This window comes from Tachypleus tridentatus, chromosome 4 (assembly GCF_004210375.1).
Source record: "Tachypleus tridentatus isolate NWPU-2018 chromosome 4, ASM421037v1, whole genome shotgun sequence".
In the NCBI taxonomy this organism is placed as follows: Eukaryota; Metazoa; Arthropoda; class Merostomata; order Xiphosura; family Limulidae; genus Tachypleus; species Tachypleus tridentatus.
In genome coordinates this window covers 3,177,929-3,193,809 of record NC_134828.1, presented here as the reverse complement: position 1 = coordinate 3,193,809, position 15,881 = coordinate 3,177,929, and the positions used below count along the sequence as shown (strand labels likewise).

General features: G+C 35.4%; 1 protein-coding gene across 2 annotated transcripts; it reads left to right on the top strand.

Moving 5' to 3' along the window:
- Positions 1–892: 892 nt before the first annotated feature.
- Positions 893–15,356, top strand: LOC143248455 (perivitellin-2 67 kDa subunit-like). Of its 2 annotated transcripts, XM_076496831.1 has the most exons (4): positions 893–3,171; positions 9,302–9,878; positions 13,476–14,039; positions 14,435–15,356. In XM_076496831.1, exons 3-4 carry the CDS (start codon positions 13,617–13,619, stop codon positions 14,786–14,788), a joined length of 777 nt encoding a protein of 258 aa, XP_076352946.1. In that variant the 5' UTR covers positions 893–3,171; positions 9,302–9,878; positions 13,476–13,616; the 3' UTR covers positions 14,789–15,356. The 2 variants fall into 2 exon arrangements, with proteins under 2 accessions (XP_076352946.1, XP_076352947.1); XM_076496832.1 differs by lacking the exon at positions 9,302–9,878 and having other exon boundaries at positions 2,794–3,171.
- The last annotated feature ends 525 nt before the right edge of the window (positions 15,357–15,881 follow it).

Genomic DNA, 15,881 nt, shown 5'->3' with positions numbered 1-15,881 from the left:
CCACCAGCTTATGGGATACTCCTTTGCCAACGAATGTGGGATCAACCGTAATTTTATAATGCTCCTACGGATAAAAGGGCGAGCATGTCTGGTGTGATGGGGATTCAAAACCGCGACCTTGGGATTACGAGTCGAGTGCCTCAATCACTTGTCCATGCCCGACCGAAACCATTAGGCCTAGTGGTTAAGCATCAGAATTGCAGTCTGTGGGTGATGAATTCAAATCACGTCACTGAATGTGCTCACCCTTTCTATCGTTGGAACGGTATAATGTGTCAGTCAGTTCCTCTCTTTGCTGGTAAAAGAGCAGTCCAGTATCAAAAACCACGGTAGAGTACTTTATTATATAACTTTTGCACTGGAACAGGTAAGAAAATTGCACTCTGATGATTTAATTTTAACCCCCCTCTTGACGGTGGGGTTTTCAATCCCCTTTGTGTAAATAGTGCAAAAGGTTTTTTTTTAATTTAATGTGATAAAATTTGAGAGAAAATAAGGAACAACTGATTAATTTTTGGCTAGTATAAGTCAAGGTATCAATGGAGGTCAAACCAACAAATTCGAAAGATATTGATCAAGTTTGGTAAAGTGTATATTCTCAAGTTATGAATGTCACTTTAAGGTCAAGTTTACTCTGGTGGTCAACTATATAACTCAAAAGAATTGATCACATTGGTAAAGTGTATACCTTCCAAGTGATGAATGTCGCTTAATGGTCAAGGTCACAATGAGTGTCTGTTATTTGTGCTGTAATGGTTGCAAATAGGAATTTCAAAAAATGATCGAACATTGAGAATACAGAAGTGTTTAGTTTGTACTTCAGGTTTGGCACTGATATAACAACTTGGCAAGCTACAACTACATCTTTGGAATAGCGAAATGTTTAGTTTGTACTTGAGGTTAATGACTGCTACAAAGCTTAGCAGCTGTACCTACATCTTGGAGGGCAGGAAGTTTTTCAGTTTGTATTTTCGGTTAGTTGCTGCGAAACTAAATATATATATATATCTCCCAGGTTAGGATAGCACTAAATATATATATATAACTCCCAGGTTAGGATAGCACTATATATAAATATATATATATACATCTCCCAGGTTAGGATAGCACTATATATATATATATCTCCCAGGTTAGGATAGCACTATATATATATATATCTCCCAGGTTAGGATAGCACTATATATATATATATATCTCCCAGGTTAGGATAGCACTATATATATATATACATCTCCCAGGTTAGGATAGCACTAAATATATATATATATCTCCCAGGTTAGGATAGCACTAAATATATATATATATCTCCCAGGTTAGGATAGCACTAAATATATATATATCTCCCAGGTTAGGATAGCACTCCTCTTGTGATAACATTTTCAAAATAATACAAATAATTACCATATTCCCCCTGTTTATCTTACAAACTGTAAGCCTATTTTTACTTTCCTTCACAGCCCTCCAGTGGCTCAACGGTATGTCTGCGGACTTACAACGCTAAAAAGCAGGTTTCAATACCCGTGGTGGGCAGAGCACAGATAGCCCATTGAGTAGCTTTCCGCGAAATTCAAAACAAACAAACACCCTTCCATAAACACCCCCAGCTAAAATAAGGAAACGGTAACACCTTTTTTATGTTTTTCTTTATTAGCGAATATTGTTTTTAACGCTCTATTTTTATAGCCCCCACCTCCAGTGGCACAAAGTTTCAATACCCATGGTGGACAGAGCACCACTGTGTAGCTTTGTGGTTAACAATAATATATTTTCTCTATTACCGAATTTTCTTTGTAAATAATAATTCAGGGGAAATACCAGTAAATCTCTTAGATGTAGTTTTACTTTTTAAGCCACTCTTAATTGTTTAGTTTTTCGTGCTATAGAACTAATAGGTCGGTAAACAAGTAAAATCCTTATTTGCATAAAATAAAATTCTTTAAAAATCTTATATACATATATTTGAGTTTTTGTCGCAGGCAGTTACGTCTAGAGAATTGATACAAATCTTATTTCACTTGATCTGAATAAGTTGTACCCGGCGTAGCGCTCGACTCGTAGTCTGAGGGTCGTAGGTCGGAATTCCGTCACATCAAACTTACCTTTCCTTTCAGCTGAGGAAGCGTTATAATGTCACGGTCAATCCCACTATTCGTTGGTAAAAGAGTATCTCAAGAGTTGGCGGTGGGTGGTGATGACTGCCTTCCTTCTGCTATATTAGAGATGGATAGTGCAGATAGCCCTCGTGTAGTTTTGCGCGAAATATAAAAAACACAGAGTAAGTCGTATTATATCCTCAGAAAGAGAGAAAAAAACAAACAAAACGTAATGACGCGATATCCGTCGTGGTCCCAGCACGGATGTAGTTTGGCGCATAACGAACATTAAACGCAGTGAACGTAAATGTATTTTACAAGGACGCCGGACGTTGCTTCTACACTTGTCACAATAAAATTACTACTTGCTTTTCCACGTTTCTAACTGAAAATATTTTTTATTACATATCTTTCAAATCATTTCACTCTAAATGAACTGTATATACTCGCTAATTTGCGAAGAGAACTTGAATATAAACAAAACTGAGGCTTAGTGATACAAACTACGTTCAAAGCTCAAGGTTGTAGCTGTGGTAGTGAAACCGAAACTCTTGCCCTCAATATTCCATCGCGACACATTCTGAGAAAATCCTGCAACCATAAGTTTGAAATTACCAGAAAGAAATACTCGACATACTTTCTTGGAAGTGTTGACTGTACACATAAATATACATGCATAAAATTAAGGCAGCTTGTTCCACGTTCCTATCGACTGAATCAGAACGGATGTTTCACTTCCACCTTGTTTGCTGGGATATCATGAAACCAAACAACATTTAAACCACAAGATCTGCAATATTCACTTGATTTGTCTTCAGTTGAATGTCGAACGTGTTACGAAATTTCTAAACTACTGAGATATGACAAATTGTTTTTGTGTGCTTTACTTATATTATGCTTCGTCACTGTCTCGTGGGGAATACAATGTCAAAATATTGCCCCAGGCCTCAACATCCTTCGTCGTGGTGTAGACGTGACAACGTTAGATCTATTACCACAAAACTTCAATGACGACCGTGGCTACAAGAAACCTATTTTTGACTTCACCTGCAACGAGAGTAAGAAATTAAATGAGGTAAAATGTCATAAAGTTAGTTTATATTTCACACATTTAAGTCGGATATTGTTGGTTTTTATAGTAAAGCAACATCGGACTATCTGCTGAGTCCACCGAGGGGAATCAAACCCATGATTTTAATGTTGTAAATCCGTAGTCTTACCGCTTAACTAGCGGGTGACGAGTGTTTATATTTTACATATTTAAGTGCATAATATTTTTCTTAATAACGCTTTAAGATATCTTTAAGAAGACCCCCTGGTGGGATAGCGGTAAGTCTACAGCGCTAACACTAATAAAATCTCGGTTTCGATTTCCTGTGGTGGTCACAACATATTGTTTAATGTTGTTTTCTCTAATACAAACACATTTAAGAAAATATATTTTCGTGTTTCATGTATGAATGTACTTGCGTATTGTTATGTTTATTTTTGTTATGATTTTCATCGCACAGTTCAGTTACGTTGACTTATTTCGATAGTAATACAATAATAATATGTTAGTAATAAAGCTACTATCCACATTATTCTACGTCATATTTCACGTGAAGTTCAAACTGTTGACTCATGACAATCATTTACCTAATAACTTTTACCGTAAAAGTTACTACAAAAGTGTTCAATATAAATCTTACATTTGAAAATAATTGGTTTTAATTATAAGAGACAGGGAAACGTTTTGACCAATCAATTAGTCGCTATTAGACCACAAAAATGACTAATAACAGTAATTATTGTTGAGTTACTTTTCCATATTTGCTCCTATTCTCATCCCGGTTTCTCAGTTCAATTTCACAAATGATCGCACAGGTTATGACATACACACACACACAGATACGTTGATGTATATACTTGTGTGGGAGTGACCAAACTTGCTTAAAGTTAAGAGTCACATATGATAAACTTCAGATGTTTGAGAGCCGCAAGACACGAACAAGTATTACACACGCGTTTTTATTGTTACACGTACGTAATAATATTTATTAATGTATGTAGTTTTTAAACTGTTAATTTGTATTAGTTTAAATAATCACAAAGTAAACATATATACACCAAATGTTTTCAAAATCCTGGCTGATTATTGTTTTAACTACATTGAGCGTATTTAATATGTTAACGAACTACGGAAACATCTAAGAAATATATGCAAATTTGTATTTCATTAACATAAATGAGACCGACAAAAATAAAAATAAAAGAGGTAAAAACAGATATTTATAATGATATTTATTTGTCTTTGTATTTCCTCACCGGTATGGCTTTTCAGTTCCAGAAAAGTTAAAAAGCGTTTAATAAGCTGACCATCTTTTAAGTATCGAAATACAACACTTTATTGACCGATATTTGATAGATTTGACGTCGAGTCAACTGACAAGCTAAAATAACCAGAAGAATTTTCTTCATCAACAATGAACGTGTGGAGCCATTGGTTCAATGAGTTCTTCACAGGTGGATTTGGACAAGTAAGAAGGATTTCCTTTTCCAGAATTTTCATATTTATAAATGTGTCCTGCTAAAATGGATCAAACTGACTTATGAGCTCAAGCAGCTCTAAATAATTCCCATTCTGCTGTGAACCAAATTTTTCATCTATTCCTCTAAAAGCCAGGCCACGTCCAGCTAACCTACGAATAACAGCTATTACACGCTCCAAGACATATTCCCAGTAATTGCACTCTTCTTTCATTTGTTTTTCGACTCTTGTCGCAAGCCTAAACCTTGTTTGCAAGTTAAGTATGTCAGCATAGAGTGTAAGTGAATAGTGCTTTTTCATGACGATCAGTTACAATAGTATTTCATCAGTCACTGAACCCTTCTCTTTCAACAAAACGCGAGGAAAATTTATGGGCAAAAGGTTTGCAAACAAAGCAGTAAACTGACCCTGTTGATGGTGAATACAATAACCACTCTCTCTTGTATTGGTCACCACTAGTTTTTATCCCAAAGAAAAGTTTTTGCGAAGTATCTTTTTGATTTGAAAGTCTGGCAAGATTTGCCAAATGGTCCATTGCGGTGTTGGCAGTCAGTGGGTCCACAAGCAATCCAATAAGCTACATAATCAGAAGAGAAATCGAGCCACAACCCTGGATGTTTTGTTTTAGTTTCTTATCTTTTGTAGACTGAAGCATTTTACCATAGTTCAGTAGATTTTCATTTTCAGCAATTATTTCAACTTCAGACTGTCTTTTAGAGCAACTTGCTTCAACATTAACATCAGATATATCAGGAGAATTTACAGGCAAAGTGAGATCAGTTGTGAAACTTGTGCCAGTTGAGCCAGCCTGTGATACCTCAAAGTCATCATGATGTTCTGATCTTGAAGTGGACAAAGTGGTACTCGTAGGTGTGGAGCTTGGTTCAACTTCGATCTTGTCAGAGTCAGATGCAGTACAAGTTACTTCTGATAGCAGAGATGGGTTTTGATTTGGAAAATCTTGTGTAAGTTGAGTGAAAAAATCAGTCAGCTTTCTCGTCTTGGCCACTAAATCCAAGGCCTCTTTCTTGTTGGTTCTTTTTTCTAGTTTTCTCTTTTGAGCACCACTTAATTGACTACGTTTCATCTTGCAGTCTGAAAAATACAGAAACAGTAATAAAAAATACAAAAGAACATGGATCATATATAGTAATAATGATTAGAAAATAACTGAAATTCATAAGGAAAATGTAAACAGTCAAATACACTAAACTTTAGGTTTACATTTAGACAAAGATTGCTAGAAAATTATCCTAGGAACTAGATCCATCAGCACATAAACATGAATTAATAAATATCTTTATTGATTTGCTGCATTCTGATTGGTTGAAAACTATTCGAGACTGGCTCAATCCATTTGAGAAGAATCAGTTTTCAGTCATTGCCACAGTTTCATTAAGGTTGTTGCTATAGTAACTGTATGCAAGAAGCAATGCCAATGGTACTAAGTAAATCCATTGTGAGCCAAAAAGTATTCCAAAACAATTTGTGATCAAGAGCTATACTGCAGTAGTCTATATACACAGTGATCATTCTGTACTGGTACACATACATAACATAAAATCAATTGTAAACTGTACTGATAGTTGAACTACTAAATACTGGGTTAGGCCTAAGTTAAAGTACTTTAATCCTAATCAAATATCTGAAGAATGAGTTGTAACCTCAACTTTGAGATCAGTTTTGACCTGGTGACTTTAGATGAGCCAACAAACCATACATCAACGAAACAGGCATATGTCTGAAACTTTATCTGCATGTCTGGATGCGAAGGCAAATTCAAAACGACGGCATTAAATTGGGAATCGTCCACTTCATTATTCCAGGCTACAGTAGCGTTTTCAATGTACTTGCACTAAACTAGTTACAGTATTTAGGCCTGACGTTATAGTCACCAAGTTCTCAGATAGCAGCATTAACGTTAGGCCTAATGCTAATACATTGCAACTGAGGTCACTAACGTTAAGCCTAGTACTCAGTATTAAACTTGCTCACGTGAACTTGTTCAATTCATACACTTTTTCAAACAATAATAAACTGATTTTGTTGATTTGTATCTTTGTACAACAACGATGCCACAGTACTGTAGTACTACTAGTAGAATAGTGGAAACATAACTACGTTAAGAAACATGTCGTCTTACGCAATTTGACCTACAACGTCGAATTATTGCCTTTAGACTGCTCCGATCAGTCAATTGTTTTCCCAGCTTTTCAGAAATATAATAGAACACATACTGATCTGAATGTATAGTCGCAAAGTAGTTGAATTACACTTAAAATTTTGTCGTCGTTGAATCTGTGTTTCAGTCTGGGATTGTTCGTGCGTTTCATATAAAATATCACCAGAGGACTGGGCCGGGTCTGGGCATTATGACGTCAGGATAGGATGAAGGAAGAAGTAAGGAGAATATAAATGTGATCTCCATTTCTGGGTCTAAAAATGTCATATTTGATAAAATTTTATTGGCTATTTATGAATAAGGATGAAAACAAGGGTGCCTTCTCTTAAATCACATTGAAGACCGGGTACCCTTGTATTTATCCCCTAGGTAAACCTTAGCTTCAGATCTATTTATATTATTACATAATCAGAAAGGAATGCACACATGCCCAGATACTCTTATACGTTACATGTAATCTAAGAACGGTAGCACTGCTACAGTGGCATTACTTTCTACATTTTTTCAAAGTATGATAAATTTCATAACATGTATTCATACACAAAGGAGGTTTTTTACAGCAAGTTGTATGAAGCCAAAAACATTACGGCTCAGAAAAGCTTCAGTGAGAAACACACTTATACAAATATTAGAAAACACACATGAATAATGCAATATTAACACAAATAAAACTAAAACAAACAGCACAATAACCCAAATATAACGTACGAAAACGGAAGCCGAAAAAACATAAAACTAACCACGTCTCTGTCCATATCTGTCACCATTTTGTTTGATTTATGTTTCTGTGGTATTATACTCTTATTTTTTTGTAGATGTGACTGAGTAAAGTAGTAAAAATAAAACAAAACAGTTCCACTGCTTATTATTTCTTATAAATAGCCACAACAAAAGGAATTATTGAAAATACTATTTCATCTTCAAGGTCAGACATAATAACATACGATCACCTTTTATCTGGAGTTTTTTTTTAAATTTTGCACAAAGCTACTCGAGGGCTATCTGTGCTAGCCGTCCCTAATTTAGCAGTGTAAGACTAGAAGGAAGGCAGCTAGTCATCACCACCCACCGCCAACTCTTGGGCTACTCTTTTACCAACGAAAAGTGGGATTGACCGTAACATTATAACGCCCCACGGCTGGGAGGGCGAGCATGTTTGGCGCGACTCGGGCGCGAACCCGCGACCCTCAGATTACGAAGCGCACGCCTTAACGCGCTAGGCCATGCCAGGCCCGTAGTTTTATCAACATTTTGTACTGCTCTTTACTGTAATCTTTCGTAAATCAATGACCTTACTTCAGATACATAGTTTAGTAGTTTTGAAATTTGAAAAAGGGTTCGGAAATTAGAATTATATAATTATTGTTATATTATACAACTGTGTTGAAATGAATCAGTTGTCTTCGAACAAACGTGATTACTTAAATACTGTAATGTACATTTCTGACATGTAAATAATCACATTCCAGGTTTACTAAACTGCTATTAGGTCAGAGACAAGTCTTACAGCTTGTAACACTTTCGCTTTAACTTACGGCTATTGTTTTATAAGTCACCCTTTCGAGTTATGAAGATTATTTGGCGTCGAGTTAGCGGACCCCAGTGGCACAGCACTATGTCTACGGACTCACATCGCTAGAATCCGGGTTTCGATAACCATAAAAGGCAGAAGACAGATAGCTCGTTGTGTAACTTTGTGTTTAATTCCAAACAAGCCAAACCATCTAGACCTGGTGGTTAGGGCGTTCGACTCGCAATCCGCGGGTTCGAATCTCCTTTAAATCACACGTGCTTGCCCTATTAGCCGTGGGGTCACTATAATGGTATGGTCAATATCACTATTCGTTGAGAAAATATTAACTCAAGAGATGGCGATGTATGGTTATGACTAGTTCCTTCCCTTTAGTCTTACACTGTTAAATTAGGGAAGGCTAGCGGAAATAGCTCTCATGTGACTTTCTACAAAATTCTGAAACAAACAAACCGAGATTCAGTTTATAATAGTCGCACATTTTTTAACTGCCACCTTTACCCAAAAGTAAAACAAATCAGTGAATGAAACTCTACGTATCAAAAACACTGTTTTCATTATTTTTAAAAAGTTTAGTTTTAGTTCAGTGAAGTTCAATAGTAAATTTATTGCTACAAATATGAAGAGAATCCATTCCAATTTACTATTTTAATACGTTTATACGTAACGAACTGAGTGATCAAACTTTCATGTAAGGTGCAAACTGTCGATAACTGTTGCGGATTGTGTGAGAAATGTCACAAAATTTGTTCTGGATGATTCTGAATCCAAAACAGCCGAAAATATCATTTCGTTATTCGCTGGTTGTATTGGATTTTTGCTTTCAGTCAAGCAATTTTAGTAGCTTTTAAAAAAATTCTGTCAGGGATAAAACATTACATTCTACGAGAAGAACAAAGAATATTTCTTTCCAAATCTTTAAAAGTTTGGTATAATCATTGAATACTTACTTTATTTTCTAGTACGATTTGCCAGATCAGATCTGGGATGTCAGTAATGTCCCTGGAGGATGGCTGATAGAGGAAGTGAAGATCATGAAAAGCTATAGGGAAGTGAAACGTCAAAAGGCTTCGAATGCTGGAATCGACATCAGTATTCTTAAGGGAGCTTTCTCTGGCAGCAGATCTTACAAAAGTTCCCAGCACACCATTATGAACACTTCTCAATATGTTGAAGAAGTGTCTGCCTACGATTCAGCTTTTAGAGCTGACCTTTTGCCTTCCTGGGCGCTTACATTAAATCGTTTTGCTCAACACTTCATCAACAATAGACTTCCAGAAAGCTACGAAGCAAATCGTGAATCTTATAACACATTCGTAAACTTTTTTGGAACACATTATTTCGAGAATGCCAATTTTGGTGGCATAATAAATGTTTACATCAGCACGGACCGTAGCTACTTCTACCAAAAACTGATCGAGAAGTTTCTGCCCAAGCCAAGGCTTCTTATCTCAAATTTCTTTCTTTGAAAGGTGGTTATAGTGGAGCAGTTTCAACGATAGACCAAAAGTTCGAACAGTCTTCAGTGAAAACAATCAGGTATGTTTAAACTTGAGTCTTCGGTGAAACAATCGGGTAAGCCTAAACTGGAGTCTTCAGTAAAACAATCAAGTAAGCCTAAATCTTCAGCGAAAACAATCAACTAAGCCTAAACTGGAGAATAAACACATGAAAAATATAATTATTTCAGATAAAATGATAAATCTGAACTATTTTTCTTCACGTGTTCTTATAATCATAGGCAACCCATTTCTTCATGAATGGAGAGTAAACTTTACCACTGTTTTCAGAGTCACTGGATTTGATATTCGGAATGATACATCACATATGATATTAAGTAGCTTGCTGTTTATCAGCAAACAAATAGGAGGTGTATAATTACATTCATAAATTCGCTCGTATAATAAATTATAGTAGTTTCTAATAGCTTGTAATAATGACAGTTTCTTCCAATCTCAGAAGTGTCAGATTAATGGGGTAAACAAGGATGGGCTTGAACGAGCACGTTTCAGGCCTTTATCTCAACAAGTTCTCAGTCTATATAGGAAATAAAGTGTGTAAGACATATTGTCACTTGGCGCTGTTGATGAAGATTTGAGGATGGAATGAACAGATAATGTAGCAGCCTACGGAATAACGTGGTAGATTATAGAACATAATTAAATACACAACATAGTTTGTAAGTTACGTGTAGAATAGTAATCTGGTAGCTAGTTGTTCATAAAATATCATTAGTTTGATGCCAGTGTGATGTCAAAATGTTTCCTTTATCACAAATCTGCACATATATAAATACATAAAGAGACACTAAATCAAAGTGCTGTTTGAGATCTCGGCGACGCCTGGTATATTTAAATATTGTATATTCCACTAATTACGTGTAATATGTTTGTTTGTTTGGGAATTTCGCACAAAGCTACTCGAGGGCTATCTGTGCTAGCCGTCCCTAATTTAGCAGTGTAAGACTAGAGGGAAGGCAGCTAGTCATCACCACCCACCGCCAACTCTTGGGCTACTCTTTTACCAACGAATAGTGGGATTGACCGTCATATTATACACCCCCACGGCTGGGAGGGCGAGCATGTTTAGCGCGACGCGGGCGCGAACCCGCGACCCTCGGATTACGAGTCACACGCCTTACGCGCTAGGCCATGCCGGGCCACGTGTAATATGATATACAAGCTAAAATACGAGTCGCCTTATATTGTCGTTACGTCATAATTTTATTGGGCGAGTTTTTTGTTTTTTTTAATTACTTGGCTCACTTAACCAAAACAAATGTGTTTATTTCTTCCTGGACGATTCGACAAGCAGCCTTCACGTGTACGCATTTGTAACTAGAACTCTTTCGTCGTTAAGTGTGTGTTCCTAACCGACAAAACGGAAGGTTATGAGTGGAAAACGATGTCAAGTGAAATAAAAAGTACAAATGATGAAATAAAAACAAAAACATAACAAGTTGAAATTTACTTCCAAAATCCACTAAATTCTCTTTGGACACTTGAGAAGTTACGTTTGTAGTTAAAGTATTACAAATGACGGACATTTGTTTCAGGTATTTTGTCATTTTTTTATTTGAGCCTTTTAATAAGAATTACTATAAACTCCCATGTAACAATCTCCATGATTAGATAAAAAATAAAAGATTCTACAAGCCAGTTAAATATAACAATATCTGTGATTAATCAGAGATAAAAGATTACACATGCGAGTTAAATGTTAAATATCCGTGATTAATCAGAGGTAAAAGATCACACATGACAGTTAAATATATCAGTATCCGTGATTATATAAAGATAAAAGATCACAAAAGCTAGGTGTATATATTGTTACTTGTTGTACACGTGGGATTACTCGCTATTTCTTAGTCAATGTTTGCATCTTTCATTAAGGGTGAGGGACAAAATCAGTTACGTTCATACATTTTTATTAAAGTTTAGTTTTTACATTTTTAAATGTCTCACTACTTTCAAGTATTTTTAAAGATGAAAAGTTACAACAGTTGTAACTCAAAGGAATAGTCTTTTTACATCTTTAACGAATGTTATCCCTTCCTCTGTACTATAGATTGCCAAAGTTTGTTGTTTCTAATTTTGATATAAACTATTTCGTAGTGTGAAACGAGAATTTGGATAAGTGTAGCAAGTAAATCAAAATAAGATTAATAGAAGGGTACTTTTACTTGTATTAAGTTCATTTTAAATGATGTCAGGCGACATAAGCGTATTTTTGTTTGTATTAAGTCCATTTTATATGATGTCAGGCGACATAAGCGTATTTTTGTTTGTATTAAGTTCATTTTAAATGATGACAGGCGACATGAGCGTATTTTTGTTTGTATTAAGTTCATTTTAAATGATGACAGGCGACATAAGCGTATTTTTTTGTTTGTATTAAGTTCATTTTAAATGATGACAGGTGACATAAGCGTATTTTGTTTTGTATTAAGTTCGTTTTAAAGGGCGTCAGGTTACATAAGCGTATTTTTGTTTGTATTAAGTTCGTTTTAAAGGGCGTCAGGTTACAGAACTGTTTGGTTTACTCACATTTGTTCTAAGTTCATCATTTGTAAGAAAAAATGGACTTTGAAATACAGTTAAGTAAGAACATCTACTTGGAAAATAATACTTATTTAAGAAATGAAATACTTAACAGAGTCAGGTTTAACTCAGATTTGTAGTTTTCAATAATAATTTCACATCTTCAGTTGTTGGCTTAACATTCTGTGGATAGTTTTACTAGTCGTACCCATTTTTGCAGTTGTACAGTAATTCACTGGTTCCAAATCTCTTTTAATCAGGGGGTCCATTCCCCTTGGTGGCCTCAGCAGATAGCTTGATGTGGGTTTGTTATAAAAAAAACAAACACACAAAAATTAATTACTAATGAACATTAATGATATCTATTAAGTAGATTTTGTCAGAAATCGTATGTTTATAACTTAATGTGTCTATTTTTTATCAATTTATATGAATTATAATTACATTATTATCAACTTATTATGTTTGGGATAAACTTATAGACTGATGAGCAATTAAACACACACTTAATTTTATGTAAGTTTATCTTATTTTCATATTAAAATACAAGAAAATTATCTGATTTAGCTAATTAAACATAATTTTATCGGCTTATTGGTTATTTAGAGTTACAATTAACTCAGCATCTTTGTTCTTGGCCAATTGTTTGACGGCCCTCTAGAAAAAGTGGATCCTATTCTGGGAAACACTGGACAAGATGAAAATCACCATCCAACACTCTTCTAATCGAACAGTGAATTTTAACCATTACTTTTACAATGCATCAATGGTTCCAGAGATTGAAGCACGAGCCATGGAACTTCAGATCCATTTTCTAACGTGCCAGTGAGCGAACTGTGTTTTGGTACATGTATATAAAATCAACACTTAACTTTGTTGACATATCTTGACTGTTGGCTTTATATTAAATCAACTGACAATGAATCAATGTTTCATTAACAAATAAATCAAGAGATAACAAAATTACTAACTAATCATATGTGTTATATTATTGTGATTGCTGTATGTACATCCATATAATCTTATGTATTATATTATTGTGATTGCTGTACATACATATATATATATATTTAACTGGATATTATTTTCGCACCAGGTACTATGGTGGAGAAACAAATCTACTGTCTTCTAGCGGTATAACCAGCTGGCAACCCACGGTTGCAGACAACCCTTGGCTATTTGCTGGTAAGCTGACCCCATCAGTAGCTTGGTACAAAACGCGAACAAGAAAGAAGCGATGAACAGGGCTATAGCTTTTCACGTGAACATAGCTTATCTGAATGAAGCACAGAGGATTTTACGTGCAGTAAAAAGCCGGTATGAAGTAGATACAAATAAGATTGATCAAATACAAGAGCGGATACAAACTGCTCTGTCCCAGACAGAACCTTCCCAAGAAACAATTGAAGCCATCAGCTCGAGTATAGACAGAGAAGTTATTGTTCCAGCCTGGTTTGTCGATAAAACTAAGCTGTGCTATCGATGGTACCCAGATGGTGATGGTGGCCAGTGTGGTGGTGGGGTGTCACGCATGCTCTGTGCCAAACCGGGAGATATGACCAGATACTACAGGGATGATACAGACAGACGAGGAGGCGGATGTCGAATGAGCTGGGGAATAGTCACATCCGAGGCCCCGACTTGGTTTAAGCAAGTCAAGGTGTGTAAGCTTTCAGGTAGTGTAGAGCTAAGCCTCGTGGTATATACTGAATTAAACATGGAAGACATATTTGTATGAATAAAGTAACTTATTCAGGTAATTACTTGCCAGCAATATTGAAGGTTTTGTTACATCAATATTATATTTACTTTTGAACATATTAAAACATGAAATAATTTTATTTTGAATTTGGTAAGAATAGACATCAAAGTGTGTTAGGTTTTAGGTAGTGTACAGCTAAGCCTCGTGGTATATACTGATATGTTTAATTGGCCTCGTAAATCAAGTGTCTAATGTTCAATGTGATTTGACAATAATATTAAAGGTAATCAAACATAAATCTTCCGGTTGCAATTTTTCCAAGAGTAACCTTATACATAATATATTTATTACAGATCTGTTATCGATGGTACCCCGATGGAGACGGTGGCCAGTGTGGGGGTGGTGTAGGTCGACTGCTATGTGCCTCCGTCAAAACGTGGACAACTTACTATAGGGATGACACTGACCGTAGAGGTGGAGGTTGTCGGATGTCCTGGAAGTTAGAAATCCCCGAAAGTTCCCCACTGTGGCTCAAAAATGCCAAACTTTGCTACTACTGGTATGCTGATGGAGATGGTGGTCAGTGTGGTGGTGGAGTGGACCAACATCTTTGTGCTGTGGCTAACTCCTGGACAACTTATTATCGAGACGACACTGACCGTAGAGGTGGAGGGTGCCAGATGAGTTGGGGCATCAAATTGGCTTAACATGAAAATGACGTAAAAACATGAAATAAACTGAAATGTCCACTAGGATCGTGAATTTCAGATAAAAACTTATTGAATATATTCCTAAATGACTACAACCATTATTAGCTTTTAAATTCAGAGCTCTTATCACCAGAATTTATCCGTTAAGGGATCATATCGAATCTCCTGATTTTATTTCTTAGAATGACATTCATTTACTGTAAAGAACTGTATTTTATCAATATCTAATTTTCATTCAAGTAACAAAATTATAATGTCTTTTATAAATGAATATGTAAATAGTTAAACAATCCATTTATTTAGGTTTGGACGAAAAGAGTTAGTAGAATAGAATGATTAAAAATATCACAGGTAGTTTTTAAATTACAAGATTGTCATTAAGACAACTACAAATACTATTTTGTTTATAACTCACTATTTCATTAAGACAACTACAAATACTATTTTGTTTATAACTTAATATTGTACGGCTGTTTTGACGTGTACCAATCTATGAGTTTAATTCCTTGTATCATTCTTCATTTTCAACCACAATTACTGATTAAACAGTGTAGAAATAATGAAACAGGATATTATTTAAGTTAAACGGAAATAACCACCCGGAAGTGCTCTCAAACTTGACTCGAAAAGGCAAAAATAAAACAAAATATCACGTAAAGACTGATTCTACTTAGACCTTCTCTATGGACACTGATTTTACCTAGCTCTACTTTATGGTAACTGATTTTACCCAGACCTACTCTATGGAGACTGATTTTACCCAGACCTATTCTATGGAAACTGATTTTACCTAGACCTACTCTACGAAGTTTTACTTTACCTAAACCTACTCTACTGGAGACTTTTTTTTTACCTAGACCTACTCTGCGAAGACTGATTTTACCTAGACATACTCTACGAAGGTTTATTTTACCTAGACATACTCTACGAAGACTGATTTTACCTAGACCTTCTCTCCTTACGATTATTTCATGTAACAAACTGTACGACAGTTCATATGTTCTTTACAATAAGTAACTTAATCCTTCATTCAACAGTATTTTATTAATCACGAGTCATAGAATAACTGATTAGGATCTCTACCAGCTTA

Coding starts and splice junctions, on each gene's coding strand:
- LOC143248455 (XM_076496831.1), top strand. CDS start 13,617: ATGAACAGGGCTATAGCTTTTCACGTGAACATAGCTTATCTGAATGAA. Junction 14,040..14,434: donor CTTGGTTTAAGCAAGTCAAG/GTGTGTAAGCTT, acceptor TATTTATTACAG/ATCTGTTATCGATGGTACCC.